This window comes from Sorex araneus, chromosome X (genome assembly GCF_027595985.1).
Source record: "Sorex araneus isolate mSorAra2 chromosome X, mSorAra2.pri, whole genome shotgun sequence".
NCBI lineage: Eukaryota > Metazoa > Chordata > Mammalia > Eulipotyphla > Soricidae > Sorex > Sorex araneus.
Window position 1 is genome coordinate 317,333,098 of NC_073313.1, and position 22,484 is coordinate 317,355,581.

Consider the following 22,484-nt stretch of genomic DNA (forward strand, 5'->3'; position numbering starts at 1 on the left):
AAAACAGTAAAACAAGTCTCACAATGGAGACATTACTGGTGCCCGCTTGAGCAAATTGATGAACAACAGGATGACAGTGCTATGACAGTGCAACAGTGCTATGCATATATTTACCAAAGTTATCATAAAAATGTATGTACTTAACCATATGGTTACCATACAATATACAGCATAGCTACTTATCCTAAAGGGAAAGTAGATATTTTTCTGAAAACTTGTACAAGAGCTTTATTTTAACAACCCCCAAACTGAAAACAATGAAAATGTTTATCAAGAGGTGACTAGAGGGCTAGAGATGTGTGCTTGTGCTTTGTCTCTGGGAAGCGTGGGTTTGATTCCCTGCACCACATGGTCCAACCCTAGCACCATCCCAGGAGTAGCCAAGTACTGCCTGTGAGTTCTACTAAAACCAGAACAAACAAAAACTCAGATGATTGGGTGAACTGGTGGATCCAGACAGCATAGTACTATGAAAAGGAATAAACTTGATAAATGTGGATGATAGACAAATGTGAAGATAACTGGGATAAGTGAAGGGATTTGACCCAGAAGTAGACACCTATCATATGACGCCGCTCATATCAAATTCTGAAAAACAGAAACTGATGTGAATGACAGAAAATAGCCAGTGCATTCTTAGAAATATAAGGGAAGGGAAAAAGGCACAAAAATCTCTGGACAGACCAGGGGGATGGCTCAGCAGTGGAGTATACATCTCATATGCACGAGGCCCTGAGTTCCATCCCTGTCACTCAAAAGAAAAAGGGCCCAAGAGATAGCTCCACAAATAGAGTGCACACTTGACATAGGAGAGGCTGGGGTCTGCTCCCCAGCAATTTGGGAGTATCCCTGAGCATCACCAGGTTGGGACCTAAAAAGTCTCACCACAGACACACACACACACACACACACACACACACATTCACACACAAAAAAATGAAAAAGGAAAATTTGGATACACTTATCATGCTTATTATCTTGATTGTGAGGTGAGTTGGTGTGCAGGCAGGTTAACTACAATTAAGTGTGTCTTTTAATGATAGTGTATGGAAATTATTAATCAAAAATTATTTTAAGATAAGATACAATGAAGGGTGGCTAGAGGGGACTGGTGAGATAGTGCAGCTGGTAAAGCACTTGCCTTGTGCAGTTATATCTCTGGTACCCAGCATGTAGGAGTGATCCCTGAGTATAGACCCAGGAGTAATCCCTGAGCACTGCCAGGTGTGGCCCCAAAACAAAAACAAACAAACAAAAAACAGGAGTTATGTGGCTGCTGAGATTACTATTGTTGATGAGGTTTTAGTCTTTCTCTTTACTTTCTCTTTCCTTCCTTATTTATTTATTTTTTTGGCTGTACCAGGGACAGAACTCAAGGACTCACTCATGCATACAAAGCACACCATTCTACCACTGAGTCACATCCCAACCCTTGTTTTATTCTTTTGACAAAAATCCAGTTTATAAGTATTATGTGGGAGGTTGGAAGGAAGGTAAAGCAGGAGGGAGGAGAGAAATGCAAGCACACAATGGCAGAAAGCACTGAGCCGCTAGTCAAGGGAATGTCTACCAGAGCCCTCCAACCCCACAGAACCACAGAACCACAGTACTAGAGCTCCATGCACAAAAGGAAATACATGGGAATGAAGCGAAAGAGAACAAAGTATCCAAAGACACTGCTTATGAAAATGAAAGCAATTTGTTCAGAGAGCTGAAATTCTCGCCCACTTTAAAAATATTCGAAGAATGGAATGGCCAGGGTCATTTTATTTCATTATATTCTCCCCTTCCCACACAAATATCATAGAGGTTGGTAGGGAATGGAATGATAGGTAGAAATGGACTTATTCTGGAGGCTGGCATGAAAGAACCTATGAGTTTTATGCTTTAGCTAAGCTTGTTTCTCACTCCCTGAAGACGGCTTTCTCCAGGCACTGCTGCCTACGCAGTCTTACTGGCACTGGGGTTACTGGCCAGTCCTATGTTGGCACAGCCATAGCATGTTTGTTAAGAAAACATGAGGTCATTTCTTTCAAGCAATCGTTGCACAAGAATATGTTTGCTTTCAAAACCAAATTCTGCCATAAAAAAATGATTAGCTCTAATAACCAAGTTCAACAAGGTTGCATGATACAAGATCAAATACAAAATTCTGTACTAGTTCTATAAATGAGTAAAGAAGTGTCTTTAAGAAAATTTTAGGAAAATTTATTTATAATAGCTTTAAGAAAAATAAAATACTCAAGAATAAATTTAACAAAAGACAATTTAAGTGCTAAAAACAACAAAACACCATTGAAAGAAACCAATGAACTGAATAAATGACAAGACATTCAATGTTAATAAAAAGACACTCCATGTTCATGGATTGGAAAGCTCATATTATAGAGATGACAAGACTACTCAGTTATTTAGAAATTCTACAAAATCACTACTGAGACTCAAGATGTGAATATTTTTTAGAGGGAGAACCATACCCAATGGTGCTAAGTGGCTATTCCTGGCACTGCTGGAGGGACCGACCATGTGTGGGGCTAAGATTTAAATCAGGGTCACGGCTACCACAGCCACATGCAAGAAAAGTGCCTTCCCTCTTTTACTATTTTTTTTAGAAAATGACAAGTTGATCCTAGAATTTATACATAAGATGCAGGGGATCAAGAATAGCCAAAAGAATTAGGGATTCTGTTTGTTTGGTTTTGGGGTCACACCTGGGGTCACACCAGCAGTGCTCAGGGCTTACTCCTGGCTCTGCACTCAGGGAATCACTCCTCCCAGACATGAGGAACCATCTGGGGTGCTAGAGATTGGTTGGCCCAGGTTGGCCACAAGCAAGGTGAGCACCACTACCCATCGTACTATTACTCCGGCCCCTCCCCAAAGAACTTTAAAAAGAGCAAAATTAAAAGACACATAGTTCCACTTTCAAAACTTATTGCTGGATACAGTAATCAAGAACTTAGGTTATTGGGACCAGAATATAGAACAGCAGCAGGGCACTTGCCTTGCTTTGCTTGTAGGTGACCGGAGTTCAATCCCTGGCATCCCAAATGACCCCTTAAGCCAGGAGTAAATCTGAGTGCAGAGCCAGGAGTAACATCTGAGCATTGTTGGGCATAGATTCAAAGCCCAAACAAACAAACAAACTTTGGGACCAGAGAGACAGTGCAGAGGTTAAGGTACTTGCATGACATGAAGTTGACTCTGGTTGGATCCCTGGCAGCCCATATGGTCCCTCGAGCACAACCAGGAGTCATCCCTGATCAGAAAGTCAGGAATAAGCCCTGAGCACTGCAAGATATGGTCCCCAAGACAAAAAAAAAAAAAAGATCTGAGGGAGGTTTACACCCTAAGAAAAGATATGAATCAATGAAATAGAATTGAGGTCAATGAAACAGAAATTCATACATGTCTGACAAACTGATTTACTTCAAAGATGCCAAGACACGTCAATGGCTAGAGAAAAATCTTTTCATTAAATGGTGCTGGAACAAATATATATATATATATATATATTGGGTTGAGCACATGATTTGTGTGCAGGCATGCAGGAGATCAGGTCTAATCCCTGGCGCTACATATGAGCTCAAAACCACCAGAAATAACTCCTGAGGACTGGATAGGAGTAGCCCCTGAACACTGCTGGGTATGGTCCCCAAACAAAATGAAAACAGGAGCCAGAGTGATGGTATAGCGGGTAGGGCAGGGCGCTGTCTTGTATGTGGCCAGGGTTTGATTACTGACATCCCATATGGTCCCTGAGCACTGCCAGGAGTGGTTCCTGAGTGCAGAGTCAGGAGTAACCCCTGGGCATTCCTGTGTGCAACCCACAATCAAAACAACAAAAACCCCACAACAAATGTTGCTGGGACTTCCGTATGCAAAAGAATAAACCTAGGGGCTGGAGAGATAGCACAGCGGGTAGGGTGTTTGCCTTGCACGCGGCCGACCCGGGTTCAAATCCCAGCATCCCATATGGTCCCCTGAGCACAGCCAGGGGTAATTCCTGAGTGCAGAGCCAGGAGTAACCCCTGTGCATCGCCAGGTGTGACCCAAAAAGAAAAAAAAAAAAAAAAAAAAAAAAGAATAAACCTAGATCCCACCCCATATCATTTACAAAAATCATCTCAAAATAGATAAAAAAATTTAAATGCAAAAGCACAGACCTTAAAACTCTTCGAAGAAACAAGATTTTCTGACCTCAGAGTGTTAAGTTTGATAGCAAAGCAAAGACCACACCAGATAAACAGTTTATCAAAATTTTGATAAAAGTTTATCAAAATTGGGACAGGGAAGACAGCTTTAAGGGCTGGAGCTGGGCTGGAGCAATAGCACAGCGGGTAGGGCGTTTGCCTTGCACGCGGCTGACCCGGGTTCGATTCCCAGTATCCCAGATGGTCCCCCGAGCACCGCCAGGAGTAATTCCTGAGCGCATGAGCCAGGAGTAATCCCTGTGCATCGCTGGGTGTGACCAAAAAAACAAAACAAAACAAAACAAAACAAAACAAAACAAAACAAAGGGCTGGAGCTTTGCGTGCACCATAGAGAAAGAATATGACTTGGGGCTGCCAGGATCTGAGAGGAGTGGGAAGCAAGAGGCATCTGCAAAGGCATGAGGTTTCTCTTGGTGGGGGGAATGGGAGGGTGATGAAAATGTTCTAGAATCAATTAGTGGTGATAACTGAACAACTGTGTGAATCTTGTTGAGTCACACACTTTAAAAGGGTGAAATTTGGTGGAGGAAAGGTCACACTGGTGGTGGGATTGGTGCTGAACATTGTATGCCTGAAAAACTCTAGTTGCCCAACTGTGTAAATCACAGTGCCTTAAGAACTCTCTACCTTAAAAAATAAATAAAAAATATAAAAGGGTGAATCATACAGCAGGAGAATGATATTTTAACAGCAATACTGTTCTGTCCTGGTCTTGTCAACTATTAAAAAACTTCACTCTACTTGCACTGGCCACCACTGCCCTGACCCCCCACAGGGATGGAGAGAGAAGCTCAGCAGTCAGGGGCACACACCTCACATGCACCAAACCCAAGTTCACAGCCCAGCACAGCACGGTCCCTGTGAGCAGCCAGGAATGACTGGGGGTCCCCCAGCACCACATCACTGGCCCCAGCCCAGGCATGTTTGTCCTGCTTAGCCAAGTACCACTGGGAGCACGTCAGCCCCCTGAACACTCTTGGGAGGTCCTTTCAAAGGAAAGGGTTTGGCCCCAAACGAGTCTTTTCTCCTCCTGCTTCCTTTAAGGAGGCTGCTCAGGACCACATCCCTACAGCCTTGTCTCCCAGCCTGGGCCCTCTTGCCCCTGCCCCTTTCTGCACTCATCTCTGGGTTGCACAGAGCATAGTCCCATTCCCCCTCGGCTGTACACAGTCAGGAATAGGTCATAGCGCCTCTTCCGTTTTCCTTTCTAAAACGAGGTTAGTTATTAAAAGGAGTTTTGCGAGACATCTCCATATTCTGGTTAAAGACAATTTTGCCAGCCAGAAGCTAGGCTCTCCTTCTTCTCTGACAAAAGAAGTCTGTATTGTTCTGGTATTTGCTCAGGGACTGTGGGTTCGCACTAGCAGACAAATGTCCCCTTTGCAGGGCTTGGGCTAAGGGTGGCTATGGAGCAATCAGAGCTCTGGGTATTGACTGTTGAGCAGAACCAGGCTGAAGTCTGTCAAAAGACAACTGTCCAGAAAGTCAGTGGCATGCAATGGCCAGAGCCTTTTACTTGCTGGCCTTGCTGTGAATATTGTTAGGTAAGGAAGCTTTACATCCCGATCAGCAGACATTTCTACACAAACTTTTTTTTTTTAGCGAAGTAAGGTAGTTTTTAACTGAACAAAACTTGCTTAGGAAGTTGTGAGAGGAGAGGAAGAGGGGAAAGGTGTTCCAGAGAGAATATGGGCTTCTCCAGAGTGGAATTAGGCAAGCAAAGACACAGAGAGGCAGCAAGTGAGACACGTCTACATGAACATTCCTGTAAAATTCCGCATGAGTCCAAAGGAACCTGAGCTCCCAGGATCGGGTATTTGTATAAGATTTTTTTACTCATTTCAAATCAACACCCAGGAGCCCGGAGGAATGGCACAGAGGCCTGGTGCACCTGCCCTGCGAGCACATGACCATTGAGTCCAGTTCTTTGGTGTCCCATAGGCACTGGGAGAGAGTCTGGCTACTGTGTTGTCTGTCATTCCCAGTACCACCAGGGTTTCAGGTCACATCACAACCAGATGTGTTTAAAAAATGCAAAAAAGAGGTACGACATCCCGGCCCACACCACCCACCGAAAAGCTGTGTGAAGACCACAGAAGGAAGTGTGGGCCCAGGCAAGCACATATGTGAATGGAGACACTGTTACAACCACAGCTGTGGGCCTGAAGGAAGGGGCATGCCCCCAGCCACCCTGGCCGTCACTCCACCCCCACTGTGAGCTCGTAGCAGAGCATGGGGTAAGCCTCATGGAAGGAGTGCAACAGTTAACAAGTGCTTGCTTTCCGGCTTCATCAGGATGCACTGACGGGGTTTACTCTAATTATCTGTTGTGGGCCACACCTACCACCAAGAAGTGCCATCAGTGTACCCAGAAGAGCTGAGGGGCCCAGGATAGGTGCCAGGGACCAAGACACCTTCCCAGACCTTGAGAAGAATTTGGCTTTATTAACTACTTTGTTATGGCTGGAGAGATGGTACAGGAGATAAAACTCTTGCTCAAACTCCCAGCTCCACATATCCTCACACTGTCAGGGGTCACTACTGAGCACCACCAGATATGGCCAAACATACCATGACATGACCTAGTCTCACCATTTACCCAGAATAGTTTTTATATAACAACTTTTTCTTTTTTTGGGGGGGTGGGCACATCTGATGGTGCTCAGGGCTAAATCTTGGTGCTCACAGATCATTCCTGGGACCATGCCAGGGATGAAGCTCCATGCAAGGCAAGTGTTCTGCCCACTGTACTATCTCTCCAGCTCCCAGACAAGGATTTTAAAAGAGTTACAACTATCTCAAGGTACCACTGTAGCACTGTCATCCCACTGTTCATTGATTTGCTCCAGCGGGCACTAGTAACATCTCCATTGTGAGACTTGTTGTAAAAATATGCTTATTCAGAATAAATAAAAAATCCCTAATGAGAAACAGAAACTATTAAAAATTATAACTAAATGAAAATTTCAAAAATTCAAGTATTTGAAAGAATGTGGAAAAAAGTAAATATCCCAGATTCTAGCCTGGAGGGGCAGGTTTCTGGGAATTACTCAGACAGAGCCAGGTGTTCAAAGGGCACCAGTTAGAAAACATGACAAGTGTCCTTCTAAGCCTATGACCTAGTTTTGTAAAAAGAAAAGAAATAGAAATAATGTCCTGATAAGCCTTCTGATAACCCCTTACCCTCTGCCCTTCTCCTTTCTGCTTGAACACCTTCTGAGGAGAATACAAGGATGCCTGGAGCTATGGCAGCCATTCTGTACCCTTGAGTGAAGCAGTGAGGGGGCAGGTGCAGAGGTTAAGCCAAAATTCTGATAAAGGAAGCAGATCTGCTGAACACTGCACGACAGTCCCCACCTCTGGAGTTCTCCTGATGTAGGCAATAAGCTGCTATTACTTTGTTACTAACACAGTATATTCTTAACTGGTTTCTCTTGAAGAAAGAGAGATCTGGCAATACCTGACCTAGCCCAGCCCCTTCCAGGCAATGAGCCTGCAATTTTGCCGTTTTTTTTTTTCTTTCTCTAGAGATGGCTCAACTGTGCTCTCTCCTAGAGCACTTCCTGATTCCTGACCCCCGTGACCAACCTCAAGGAGCTGGAGCAGTTCTCGTTCCTGTGAGTTCCCACACATTCGCCACTGCCATTGCCCCCTTCCTGTCTCTTGCTGGAATTGCTCCCCTCTCTGGCTATCTGCCTTATGAGGCAGGACCCTATTCATCCCTCCCTCCCACTCCTACCCACTGAAGTGCCTGAACACAAGCAGGCAGGTATGTCTGCAGAACCACTGACCCTCCCTGATGCTCAAGGGACACCCCCTGTGAAGAACAATGCCAGTCTTCCCGAACATTCCATTCCCTACATTCATCTAGGAGATTTTTCTTCAGTAGGGACATTGCCAGCAATGCTGGGGGTGGGGACCACGCAGTGCCAGGGATTAAACGCAAGGCCTCACACATGCTAGGCACCTACCCTCCCAGTTGAAACCCCTGGACTCTCATCAGGAGGACAGACTTTAATGCGTGACCTGTGCTGTTTCTCAGTCTAGGAAAAGAAACCCTACCATACCCTAAAGTTCCCACCAACCCAGGGCTGCTCAGATCCATTTTCCTGGGTGCATACAAATCTATGCAATGGGAACTCGTGGGGAAGGGGTCCCTTCTCAGTGAATTTCAAAGACCCATAAAATCAAGTTGTGATATGACAAGGGGTGATTCTGTTATGCCCCACCTGGATTTTGGACGAGCTCAAGGTGTGGGAAGGCCTGACCCTCCCTCCCCCTTTGGAGATTATTCAGGAGAGGAGCAGAGGGGCTCACAGTGCTTGGGAAGATCTGGGGTCTAGCATGGGTGAGTGAGTGCCCCATGTATCCTGGTCTGGAGTCCCTGGCCTCAGCCAGCCTGGGGGCAGTGCTTTTCTTTTTTAAGAGTCTGTCAGCCGGTCCCTCCGCCTCCTGTTTTCTAAATAAAACTATTTTCTTCCTGTTTTCTAAATAAAACTATTTTCCTTCAGTGAAAGCCTAAACCTGAGGGAGATGGGACTGAAGGTTTCCTGTGAGGGGCATCACCGTGTCTCTGAGAATCTGCCCCCAATTCTGACGACAGGGACCAGCTCCCACACTACAGCGCAGAGTCAGGGGTCTCAGGCGAACCTAGGTGGAAGGTCCCGGGTCCGGGGCTTGCTAGTGACTCACGTTGGATCACCTCAGCTCTCCCTAGGCAGGAACTGGCTTTGATAAAGGTGGTTACACAAGACTGTTCTCCAGGGAGGTCCGGGAAAAACTGTGGCATCACAAACTTCAGGAACGAGTGGCCACGTACACATACTCAGATGGCCCCGCAGGGCCGAAGAGAAAGGCCAGGCAATGTGGAAACGCACGCACCTGGCTCCCGAGCCCTGCCTGGGGCTGTACTGGGATGGGCAGAGCGACCCACACCCGACAACTGCTGACTAGCTTCCATTTAAGTTTAGACTGTGTCCTCAACTGGTGGCCTGGCCTCAGTTTCCACTTCGGTGCCTCCACTGCTGGAACCCAGCTCTTAGCTCTGGATCTGTCTGATTTTAAATTGTTTTAAAAATAAAGGTGACAGGATGTCCCACCTTAACCATTTTTAGGCCTACAGTTCCTTCACATTGTTATGCAATTTTTACCTAGTGTATTTCCAGCACCTTCTCACCATCCAAATGGAAACTTTCCCCATTAAATACCAAGTGCCCATCCTACTAGTCCACTTTACCCTGGACTCCTCCTAGGAATGGAATCCTAGTGTTTGTCCTTTTGTGAGGACTGAGAATAACGCCTCAAGGTTAATCTCTAACTTTAAGAATTCCCTTCCTTTTTTCCATCCCCACCGGGGCCACACCCAGTGACGCTGCCAAATGGAGGTGTGGGGGCAGAAGGAAGGGGCTCCTGAGGCCAGTCCCAGTGATGCTCAGGTTAAAGTTTCAGGTTTGATGTTCAATGCCCAGTGGAGCTTGGGGTTCACAAAGGCAACACCTGGCCGTGCTTCAAGGGTGGCAGGTAGTGCTGGGAATCAAACTCAGGGTCTCTCGCGTGGCAGACACGTATTCTACCACTTGAGCCATATGCTTGGATGTCTTTCACTCTTAAGGCTAAGTAATACTCCATTCTGTTTACTGTTCATGCATCAGCAGTGTCTGAGATGTTGTGAAGTCGGCAATGAGCAAGTGTGTGTGGCAATCTCCACTCAAGTCCCTGCCGCCTTTACTTCTGTGCATCAGGCCTTGCCCTTGCCTCGATCAGCTGGAATCCTAACCTTGAGCACAGAGTTCCTAGGCCAGCCTCCTCCTGTGGGGCAGGGAGTTCTCCACAGGCGGCACTCTCAGAGATACACTCCAGGCCGCAGAGCATCAGAGCAGAGCTACTTGGTGACTCGGGACAAGTAATGGGTCCCTCCTGACAGAGGAGTGCCAGGGACTTGCGGCAAGAAGGGGAGGAGAGAGGGAGAGGGGGAGAGAGGGAGAGGGGGGGTGGGGAGGAGAGAGAGAGAGAGATCGCGAGCTGTCTCCGCCCCCTCCCCTCCCCCCCCAAGGAGCAGCCACATACCACTGCAAGGAGAAGAGCAGAGCTGGACAAGGGAGGCCTCTGTTCCCAAAAGGGCAGGCATGCTGCAGAGGCGGCCCAGAGGCCTGAAAGGGCAGCTCAGGCCACAGGGGCAGAGGTTAGGAAAAGAGAGAGGCCATGGAGACTGGTGCTATTCAGAGAGCCTCAATTAGAGGGGTCTCAGCCTGGGGGTGCGGGCTGGAAACTGGAATGCTGTATTTGATAGATGGTGCCCAATGCAGTCAATTCAAGCTGGGGACACACTAACTAGAATTCAAAGGGCTGGGGGTGGGGGTGTCATGGTGCATCCTGGCCCTGTAACTTTGGCCTTCAGAGCTTGGTACTTGAATGCTGGCTGGGGCGGGAGTCGGCAGACTCCAACCAGTGGCAAAGGCGAGGTCTGGATACCCAGGGCTCTGCCATCTGCAGTAAGTAACTTTAAACTGGTTACTCGATATTTTTTGGTGCCTAAGTGTCTAGGCTCAGATCCCCAATGGTCATGCCTGGAGGGTATAGCCATGAGAGGGGAAATTCACCACTTTTGAACACATCCTTTAAAGTCAGGACCAAGGTACAGACTGGAGGCTGCCATTCTAGTTTGTGCTAAATTCAGGGGCTTTTCGGACACCCTAGACACAAGTCTATATAAGGCCTGATCCCCTGGTAGTGGAGTAAAGTGCGTGCACTCTCTCTCTCTCTCTCTCTCTCTCTCTCTCTCTCTCTCTCTCTCTCTCTCTCTCTCTCTCTCTCTCTCTCTCTCTGAGCCCAAGAGCTTTCTGCATATAAATACAAATGCTCCTGAACTCTCCCAGGGATTTGGCCAGAGGGACATGGATTAGAAACCAGATCCAGGTGTCAAGGAGCCTGTAGGCTTAGCCATGTACCACTGTCCAAGCCAAAGCTGGGGCCAGCTGGCACCATGGCCCCCACGTGCTGCTCCTACTGGCTCTAAGCACAGTCACCACATTACACCCCAGTACTGACCGGTCTGACGGAAGAGCCCATCCACACTGAGATCCCACAGCAGATCAAAGGCTCGTGAAGAAGTTTCTGGAGGCCATGTAAGCAGCTAGAAGGAGGAGGTGGAAAAGGTTAGCTGGCTCATTTCCATAAAGAAATAGCAGTGAATTTCTCTTACTCATATTCAATCACTTCATTTAACCTTCACAAACCCATGTGGCAATCATTATTATTATATGACTGATGAGGAAATCAATTCAAGTTCCCCAGTGTCACACAGCATGTAAACAAGTACCAAAGCCAGGATTTGAGCCCAGATCTGTAGAACTTAAAATCTCTTACTCTGTTCTACCTCATACTGGAGTCTTGATTTCAAGACACCGGAACTCCCTTTTGTACTTTTTTTTCTTTTTGGGGTTGGGGTCACGCCTGGCAATGTTACTGCTAGCTCAGCACTCAGGTATTATTCCTGGCAGGCTCAGGGGACCAGGGATGCAGAGGACTGCACTCAGGTCAGTAGTGTGCAAGGCAAGTGCCCTACCCGCTGTATTATCACTCCATCTCCTCCTTTTGTGCATCATCCTACCTGAATACTTGGTTATTTCCCAATAAGACCATGAACTCATTGAGAGCAAGAGCTACCAGCCTGTGTTTACCCCCTACCAAGGGCTATCGAGGGCTTCAATTTAAACTGATTTAAGTCATGAGCATTAAGGCCAAAGCTTTTTGTCCAGAGACTGCTATCTACTCCATCTACTCTGCTGATGCCCTGGGCAAGGCAAATGTTCCTTAAAGAGAAACAGTGCAATGAGCGCTGGAGAGATAGTGCAGTGGGTAGGGTGCTTGCTTTGCATGTGGCTGATGTGGGTTTAATCCGTGGCATCCCACATGGTCTCCCAAGTCCGCCAGGACTGATCCCTGAGCACAGGGCTAGGACTAAGCCTTGAGCACCTTTGGATGTCCCCTGGCAGAAAAAGAAGCAAGGACCTACTCTAGTTCTAACCTTTAGCCCTGCTTATTGAGTAAAACTTAAAGAAGTCTGAGTCTCAGTTGCTTCCATCTTGTCTTGAACATTAAACACTGCTCTCAGTGTCCCTTATTCCCCCTGCAGATTCCAAACCCTGAGCCAGGCATGAGGCCATCGCTATGGAAGCATGTTTCACCCAGCCATCATTCCACTAGCACTGCTCACTCTCAAAGGGAGTTAGATAGTTAGAGAGAGGGCCTCCTTGCATGTAGCAGACCCAGGTTCAATCCCCAGTACCCCATATGGTACCCTGAGCTGCCAGAAATGATCCCTGAGAGTAAAGCCCAGGAGACGGCCCTGAGCACTGCTGGGTGTGGAAACAGTGGGATGAGCAAGGTGAGGGGTCAGCCCTCTTGACCAGGATTCATGCGAGCTTCCAGCAGCTCTGGGGCCTACTGTAGCTGCCTTTCACTGTGGGGGTGGGGCACAGAACCCCTGCGAGGCCAGTCAGGTAGGGCTTCTTGGCTGTGGGTCCCCAGGAGCAGCGAGGCAGAGTCCTCCTTCTCAGCCCTAGAGCCCCGCCACACTCTGCCGCCCCAGCAAGCACCCACAACCACCTGCTGTTTTTTTTTCCCCTGAGGTGTGTCCCACATGTGCTCCTCCACAGAGTCCCATCCGACTGACACCACCAGCTCTGTCAGAGTCCCCTCCCAGGCAGAGAAAGACCCCATGGCCCTCCCCATGCACTTCTCGCAAGCAGTATGAGGGCATGGACACTGAGCACCAAGACTACATGCAGTGTACCCCGACTCTTTCCCAGATCCTGTCCCGAGAGCTGAGTCCTCCGAGGACGGACGTATGAGTGCAGGAATGAATGCATTCCACTGGGGCTCCGGGAAGGGAAGCCAAACCCTCGGAAGTAGCTGAGTCCATCCTGCTGAGGCCCGTGGAGTGACCACGTGAGGGACCCAGCCGGGCTGACGTCAGCCCTGGCCTGTCTTTCCCTCTGGAGATGACAACACTGGGCACTCTCGCCCTTCACTGATCTGCCTGCAACTTTGTGTGTATATGTGTGTATTGTGGGAGGGGAAGGGCTCTCAATTTGTCCCTCCTCTAGATGAACCACATTCTTTCTAGATCATGCCCCAGACTGACAGACCAAGGCAAGTGGGGTGAGGCCCAGAGGACAAAAAAATCTCCTAGGATTTCCTCATTTAACCTTCAAGTGGGACTGTGGGCCCCAGGGCACAGGCTCAGGCTCTGCTCTGGAGCTGACCTTCAAACACTTGCCCAGGGTCCCCAGGCGTGAGTGGCAACGCTGGTCTCACACCTGTGAGTCACTGTGACACACTGTGACAGTGTCAGGCACGGGGACAGCTCCATGCAGTGTGGAAGTCACACAAGAACCCTCTGTGGGTGATGTCTCAGATGAGTGCTTTGTGCCTCTAGTCCCACCCCCCCTTGTGAATCTGTCATCCCGTGCAAGGAGTAAAGGGAAGTTGCCTGGACAGGGCAGAGAATAATGAGCACACTGTTCCCTGCCAGCACCCCCCGCCCCACCTCATGGGGCCAGGGCAAGAACCACAGACCAGAGCCCTGGAGGGCTTAGGGGGGTGATGTTTTTCTGTGGTAGGGAGGAACTGGAGGGATCCTAGAGGGAAAGAGTGGGCCCACTTTCAGGAGGCAGCCAGGCAGCAGGCTGGGGAGAACCTGAACTATAACCCCAATATGACACCTGTATTTTAATTTTGTTTTGGGGCCACACCCAACCAAGCAGAGGGCTTTCTGTTGGCTCTGAGCTCAGGGATCACTCCTGCCAGGGCTCGGGGGACCATCTGGGATACTGGGGATTGAGCCCAGCCTGGGTCAGTCATGTGCAAGACAACTGCCCTACCCGCTGAACTATTGCTCTGGCCCCTGGCAGCTCTGATTTATGACTGGAAGTCCTGGCTCTAACTGGCAGGAACAGGGCCAGCTGGGAACTTGTGAACGGTGTGTCCCTGGGCAGGGATGGTTCTTGCTGGGGGTCAAGGCTGGCAAGCCCATACTTCGCATTCAGATCATAGCAGCTGATAGCAGGGCTACCCTGCAGGCTTCTAATTTTCGGAGGCCAAAGATTCCACACCCCAGGGTGAAAATGTTTCCCCCACCCAGGGCAAAATCCTCCCATAGTAATCAGAAGGAAAGATGCTGGCAAACCACAGCTGTGCAGAATCCTGTGCAGAATTCTCTGCTGCCCCAGAGCAGGAAGCGAAAGCCCAAACACTGAGCACCTCGGTTTTCAAGGCACAAAAGCGTGGACTTCTATCACAGCCCATGAGCACCAGTGAGACCACAGGTTGGTGCCTGTGACTTGGGAGTGGACACTGAGCTTTGGACACTGGAATCCTGAAAAACATGAGCCAAGTCACTGCTGATTCTGGTGGCACTGGAGATGTCCTGGGAGGGACAGGGGAGAGTGGAGTGACCAGCCTCCCTCCCTCTCCCAGGGACAAACCAAGAAGTACCTGAGGCCAGAAGCAGGAATGGAACAACCCCTTTTGCCCAGGAAACTGGCTCAAGACCCCGAGTGGCAGGCCTGCGGTCCTCACCTGGAACAGCCACTGCATCAGGGGCAGTGGGTGGTGGGGCGTGCCCAGGTAGATGGTGCTCAGAAGGCCACTGCACAGATAGGACAGCTGCTGGGCCGGCGGGGATCTGTGTGGACAAAGACGGGGGTTAGGGCAGGCCTTAGGGCAGCTCTCTTTCTTGGCATGCCCGTTTCAGCAAACTGGGGGATTTTCACAGTGCAGTTTCACTGGGTCTCGAAAACACATCAGAGGCCACTATAGACAAAAAAGCTTTTAGAGTCTGATGCAAGTTGCTGTTAGGAAGGAGAACCCCACCCCAACCCCCCGTGCCCAGCAGAAGCCTCCGCTGCTGTGAGCAGGTGCTCCAGTGCTTTAAACACGCCTGGGCGCACACTGCGTGCTTTCCACCATCACACGAGGAAGCCGAGGCTCTTAGCAGACCTGAGAATAGGATCCATGCGGAGCTGAGGAGACCCAGGGCTCCTGCTGCAGCAGGCAGACAGAATTACCCACAGGGCCATCCAGGGCCAGCGTCTGGGGTCCGGTTACACAGAGCATTTCTGCCCAGTCTTGTGTTTTTCCGAAACAAAGGGGACACCTGAGAAGATGGGAAAATAAGAGAAAGGGGCCCAGAAGAGGGAAATCTGGGAAGGAAAGCACCCCCGCGGGCGCCATGCGGTGGCTGGGTCTGAGCCCTCTCCCGGGCTCATCGGCATCTCTCCCCCTCCAGGGCACTGGCGCAGAGCAGCTTTTCTATCAGGCCCCTGAAAGGACAGCGGAAACACTGTGACCTCACTGGGGGATGTCTGGGGTAGGGGGAGGCTGGCTCCGCTCCGCTCATTCCCCAGGAGACAGGGGGTGGGGGTAAAATCCTCCTTTCTCCTGTCCTATGCTTTCCAATCTTTTGATGCCTCTGGATAGCCGAAAACCAGGCCTAGACAGTCCACCGGTCAATAAATATGGATTCCAGAAAATAAAAAAGTAATTTCGTATCTGTCCATACTCAGGGATTACTCTTGGCAGGGCTCGAGGAACTGTATGTAGTGCTGAAGATGCAACCGAAGGCAAGAGTCCTGCCTGCTGTACTGTGGCGTCGATGTCTGTTCTTTGGAATGGCCAAATCCATTTGGAGAACATGGCTGACAGCACTTAAAGCATGAGAGAAATTTCCTCCATCAACCCAACCTTCTTTTCTATTTATTTATATTTCTGGTGTTCGGGTCACACCCAATGGTGCTCAGAGGTTACTCTTGACTCTGTGCTCAGGAATTACTGCTGGCATGCTCAGGGGCCCATATGGGGTACCATGGATCGAACCCAGGTTGGCTGTGTGCAAGGCAAACACCCTCTGCTGCACTATCGCTCCGGCCCCTCAGTCTTCTTTTTTAAAAAGACACATTTTACCCTGCCAGGAACGAAATGCTCCAAATCAAAGATTCTCCTCAGAGCCAAGTTACTGTCTCCGTGAGTATGTCCAGGCAATTTACTAACTATATATTTCTTCCCCAAATTATTTAAGTTCAGAGGAAAAAGCGGCTTTGTTCCTGTTTGTGACGCGGACTGCTTTGAAACAGACCTTTATTTGTACGTGTAAGTACGGGTGCGCCCCACGCGCCCAGTCATGCTCATTTGCTCACACGCTGACTGGGGATGCAAGCGTGGACCAAGAACATTCGCCCAAGTGGAAACAGGGCCAAGCAAACTACGTCTGGGGGGGGCCTCCAGACCTGGCAGGACCTTCGAGGGACCACGTAGCAGGGGGCTGCCACTATGGGGAGTCAGAGGAGACCCTGCCCTTGGCTGTGTGCTCGGGGAACCCTGCCAGTTCCTCGGTGGGGGAATTGATTGTACAAGCCCCTGCCGGCTCTGATCAGCACATTCCCAACGGCTGCTCATGGAAGAGACACCCCAGGGTTGCCACGTCTCCCTTCTGTTCCACCAGCCTTGCAGCTCAGTTTCTGCCAAAGAAAGGATGCCTGCCTTCGAGTGGCTGCCATGAAGCTGGGTTTAATTTGTAGGACCAGAAGGGAGAGGCAGGCAAAAAGGGCCCGGTCCAGCTGTGCCTTGAAGCCCACAGCTTTCCAGGAATCCTGAGCCTGCAGTTCGAGGGGCTGCGAGGAATCTCCCATGCAGGCTGCCTCAAAAGCCCAGTACGGGTGTGAGTGTCCAGGGCAGGCCTGCGTCACCTCGCCTCTGCTCAGTGACCACTGGAGCTCTCCAAAGCATGAGGGTGGGTAAAGGCCAGACCAACTACAGAAGCCACCTCTAGCAGGAAGAAGCGGGGTGGGGGGGGCAGATGCTCTCTGAGATAGAAGGGATAGCCTCCCCCTCTCTCAGCATGAAGAGGTGGGAAGTGGGTGTGTGTGTTAAAAACTCAAGAACCTCAGCTGTTAGAGTTACAAAAACCCACGTTTCATGCACAAATCAAGAATTCTGACCTGTGACACAGCCAACAGTACGGTCAGAAGTTATCTCGAGAATGTCAGTCAACAAAATGGGAGGGTCCAAGACTCCACGGGCAGAAGATACCATGCAGGCCTGCCCGGCATGAAATCCCAGCTGTCAGCCCTAAGCTGTCAGCTCCTGGGGAGGGGAGAATAGACAAGAGGAGGGAAGAAGAAAGGTTAAAAGTGGAGGGGAGAGGAGACAAGTGAGGAGGAGAAAAGGGGAGGGGAGGGGAAGGGAAGGGAAAGGAGGGGATGGAAGGAAGGAGAGGGAAGGAGAGGGCTCAATCCAGCAACCCAGATAAGGAGCCACAGTCATCAGAATACTACAAATCCCCAGCCACCATGGCAAGGACAGTGCCACAGGAACAGAAGGCAGGAAGCGGGGACATTAGCCAGAAAGGAAATCACACAAGACAAGTGGACCCTGTGTGGGTCAGCATGCTGGGCTCCGGGCAGAGTCCGACCTACTTGGACTCTGGGATTCTGACGACGCCCAAGGAAAGGCTCCTCCAAGCTCCCTCCTCTCCCACTCTTCCACAGGCAGCAGTCCCAGAGGGCAAAGCCTCTGAATGCCCTGGGAATCCCGAGTGATGGCAGAGGGATAAACACCCAGTGTAGTTATTTATAAAGCATCCCTGTCTGCGCCTTTGCCAAGTGGCTCAAACGGAGCTGAGGAGAATGTCGAGGAAGAAGGAACTCAGAAAGGCCAGCACTTGCTTCCTGCTCCTTCTCTGCTCCTTCCTTTCCTTTGTTTGAAGATAATGGAGCACAGCCTGAGTCAGAGGCCCAGGGGCCCAGCTACCACCCAGCTGGCTGCTTCCGGGGCTCTTTATTTTGGGGGGCAGCTGTGGCCAGCTGGGTGACTCAGCCCTGTCCGTGCTGGGTAAACGCTGGGGTTCTTTCATGCAGTTTCACCCCTGCCACACCAGGAGGCGGCGGCAGAAGCACAGGCGCTGCTCTGTGGCAGGGATGGTGCTCGGCACTCGGTGCTCAGGGCTGACATGGGAGCTTATCCCACTCATGTGGGGAGAAACAGGAATGCGGGAACCTCTGGCTTCCCACAACAAAGGGGAATCATGTGGTTCCAGAGATCCTAGCAGCACCCCTTATCCTTGGGGGTCTCTGGGATGACGTGAAAAGCTCAGCAGACCATATCCTCCTCCAGCGCTCTCACTCCAAGCCGCCTGTGGAGAAAGTTCAGACCAGTCTCAAGGCCTGGGACTTTGGTCCTTGGGAACTGGCCCCAGGCCACACGCCCAGAGGGCTAAGAAGAGAGGACCTTCAGGTGAACTCCAATCCAAGGGCTGTGCGAACCAACCTGGAGGTGCTGCCTGCCTGCCCTGTGATCAGAGAACAACCTGGCCCAGATTTCCCACTCAGTCCCGTGCCACAGAGATAATGACCCCAGCCCCCTTCACAAAAGGGTAAAGTGAATGAGTCTTGTTCAAGAGGGATTTATTTTTTCAGTTGCATTCACTTTTCCTACCCTCTAATGATATAAATGTACGTTTTCATTATAGAAAACTTAGAAAATACAGGGTGGCAGAATGAGGATAATAAAATGATATGCACTCTCCCAAAGTATTAACGTTTTGTAAGAAGAACTTGAACCAGACTGCTTTTTGAGAGATCAAGTAACCTTTTCTTCTTCCTCAATTTTCCTGTTTCCGGCCGAACACAAGGGGATAATTATTGAACTCTGATGAGTATTCCCACTCTTGTGTCTGCAGTCAGAGTCCTTGGCACAAACAGGATATAAAAGAGGACCAGAGGCTAAGTGGTGACTTCAGGAAGTGGCCCTTCCCCCACTGCATGGTGGGGGTCTCCCATAGGCACCCTTCCAGAAAGCCCCATAGCTGGGAGGGGCTGGCAACACCCAGGGCCCTGCACTTCACGAGCACCCTTTGACGGAGGCGGGTCGGAATCTCAAGCTCCGGGGAAGCTGACTGACCACCTGGTCCCACTTGGCAGGCCATAATGATCACCGGTCCCCGTTCTGTGCTGGGGGCCATGTCATCTGTCACACATTTCCTGGCAGCCTTCGACCAGGACAGAAAATCTGCTGTCGGCACACACCACTGACCAGACTTAGCAAGCGGTTTCCTTTCTCTTCATTTGCCACCCCGTGCCTAGTGCCTACCAGGCCTACTCCAACTCTCACTTTTCCAGCTCCACTCTTTTTTTTTTTTGGCTTTTTGGGTCACACCCATCAATGCGCAGGGGTTACTCCTGGCTCATGCACTCAGGAATTAACTCCTGGTGGTGCTCAGGGGACCATAAGGGATGCTGGGAATCGAACCTGGGTCGGCCACGTGCAAGGCAAATGCCCTACCCACTGTACTGTCGCTCCAGCCCCATTCAGCTCCACCTTTTCTTCTTTTCCCTTCCTTCCTTTTCTTCCCCCATTCCTGATCTCACTCTATTACTGTGTGTGGGGAGGGAGGGGTCAGGCCACACTCAGCAAGATTTAGGGCAAGTGCCTTGCCCCATGTGTTTACTTTCTGCCCACATTTTTTTTCCTTTTCTAAATTTCTCAGGCCACTGTCACTGTCATCCGGTTGCTCATCGATTTGTTCGAGCGGGCACCAGTAACGTCTCTCATTGAGAGACTTATTGTTACTGTTTTTGGCATATCCAATATGCACAGGTAGCTTGCCAGGCTCTGCCGCGAGGGCTCGATACTCTCGGTAGCTTGCCAGGCTCTCTGAGAGGGGCAGAGGAATCGAACTCGGGTCGGCCGCGTGAAAGGCGAACGCCCAACCGTTGTGCTATGGCTCCAGCCCTCTCAGGCCACATCTGGTATAAATCTTCCTCAGGAATCACTCCTGGTACTTGGGGACCATATGAGATGCCAGGGATCAAACCAAGGCCGGCCATGTGCAAGGCCTGCTCTCCTTGCACATTGCCAGGCCTCCAGCCCCTCATTTCCTCATCTCCTGTTCAGATTACTCATTACTCACTCACATCAACCCACTCAGACCCTGTCCTCTCACAGCACATCTGGATATCCAATCCTGACCTCCAGACAAATATTTATACACAAAGATACTGTCCACCACAATGTTTAGAATAAGAAAAAATAAATTATTTTTTGAAAATAAATTATTTGTTGAAAATAACCTATATGTCAAGAGAAGTAAAGAAAAGGGTTAAATATCTTGAGGCACAAATGTAATGCAATATTTCACTATCCTATTAACTAGCTAACTGCACTGCCTTAACCTTGTAAAGATACTGATTTGAACAACATCAAAAACAAAACAAAACACAAGACAGAGTCCTGAGTGAAAGTACAGAGAGAAGTCTACCTTGCATGTAGTTGACCATAGTTTGATCCCCAACATCCCATGTGGTCCCCAACGCATCACCAGGAGTGCTTCTTGAGTGCAGAGTCAGTAGTAAACCCTGAGTGTTCCTAGGTGTGGCCCCCAAATTAAAAATAAATAAAATAAATAAACACAAAATTGGAGCTGGATGGAACAGTACAAGGTTTGTTCTCGGCACCACACACACACACACGTGTGTGTGGAAGTACACACACACACACACACACACACACACACACACATACACACACGCACATAAAATGATCCTGAGGGGACAGTGCTGTATGCAAGAGAAGAGATAAAGTAGTATTTATTTTGAGTTGACAATTATTGAATCTGGGTGATGGGTACATGGAAGTTATACTGTTTTCACTACCTTTGTGTAAGCTGAAAATGTTTCATGATTAAAAAGTTAAAAAGAAACAAAAATGTTATTTTTTTTCTATTATGAAATAAGGGGCCAGAGAGCTAGCACAGGATAAAAAACTTGTCTTGCATGTTGCTGATCTCAGTTCAATCCCTGGAACTCTGTATGGTCCCTGAACACTACCAGGAGTGATCCCTGAGCGCAGAGCCAGAAGTAAACAATGAGCACAACTAGGCCTGGCATCCCAAACCAAAATGAAAGAAGATGAAGTTAGTCAAAAACGCAGCTATAAATAACTTTGAAACTCATGGTGCTTTAATAAAATAAAATTTTGGGAAAAAAATAAGCTGAAGTTAGGATAAATTAAATTGACATAAAAAGCCCAGAATGGAGCCAGAGAGATAGTACAGGGAGTAAGGTGTCTGCTATGCATGCGGCCAAGTCAGCCCCACATAAGCCCTCTCTCCCCTACCCCCAGAACTACTAGTAGTGACCCTTGAGCACAGAGTTGGGAATAAGCCCTGAGCACCACTGACTGTGGTCCCAAAACCAAAAGTAAAAGCCCAGAATGGCTGGAAAAGAGAAGATTGCTGTGTTGGAATCTTTACCTAAGCTTTGTAGTCTGCTGTGGAGGGGTTGGCCTAAGACCCTTCCCAAACTAGGGGCTCCAAAGCCAGCAGGACGTCACCTGAGTGAGTGTCCAGTAAGTGCTCAGCCATTGCCTGAACCCTGTAGGCTGTTACTCTCATAGATACGAGAACTCACAATTGCAACTGCTGGGTACTAAGGCAGAGCTCCATAAAATCTCCTTAAAAGCCACACAGCAGTCACATTGATAATGGTGGTGGGTTCACTTTTATCTTTTTTTTTTTTTTTTTGGTTTTTTTGGGTCACACCCGGCGGTGCACAGGGGTTACTCCTGGCCCTTGACTCAGGAATTACCCCTAGCGGTGCTCAGGGGACCATATGGGATGCTGGGATTAGAACCCGGGTCGGCCGCGTGCAAGGCAAACGCCCTACCCGCTGTGCTATCGCTCCAGCCCCGGTGGGTTCACTTTTAAAGAAAAGGAAATGGCAGCTGCCCTAATATTGCAGCGGGTGTCCCTGTGGCAGAGGACAGACTCTTCGCTGTTAGCACCACACACATAGAGAGGAGGAGGGCAATGTCTTTAATATGGAGAAGAACGTGATCATGCTGTGCTCTGGGGAACTGGGCCCTGTTCATAGGGACACAACAACAAAAGCACGAAGGACTAAGGTGTTTCATGTAACTGGGGTGTGGAGCAGGAAAAACCAATATGACCACAGAAAACCAGTATTTTGGGGACCAGAGCAATAGTACAACGGATAGGGTGTTTGCATTGCATATGGCCAACTTAGATTCAATCCCTGGCATCCTATCTGGCTCCATGAGCACTGCCAGGAGTAATTCCTGAGTGCAAAGCAAGGAGTAACCCTGAGCAACGCCATTTGTGATTCCCTCCCCACCAAAAAACAAACAAACAAAAAACCAAAAAAAACCAACCCAAAACCAGCATTTTCTGTAGCATGGAGAAAAAGTGTGTGCATC

The 22,484-nt window shown here is 49.2% G+C and overlaps 1 protein-coding gene across 1 annotated transcript in view; it reads right to left on the reverse strand.

The window, feature by feature from the left end:
* Positions 1-22,484, reverse strand: part of FAM178B (family with sequence similarity 178 member B) — a 97,153-nt gene that overhangs the window by 60,494 nt on the left and 14,175 nt on the right. The window contains exons 6-7 of the mRNA XM_004609295.2: positions 14,796-14,901; positions 11,262-11,346 (exon numbers count right to left, since the gene is read on the reverse strand). Of these exons, the coding sequence (XP_004609352.2) occupies positions 11,262-11,346; positions 14,796-14,901 (191 nt within the window). The remainder of the gene's footprint in view (positions 1-11,261; positions 11,347-14,795; positions 14,902-22,484) is intronic.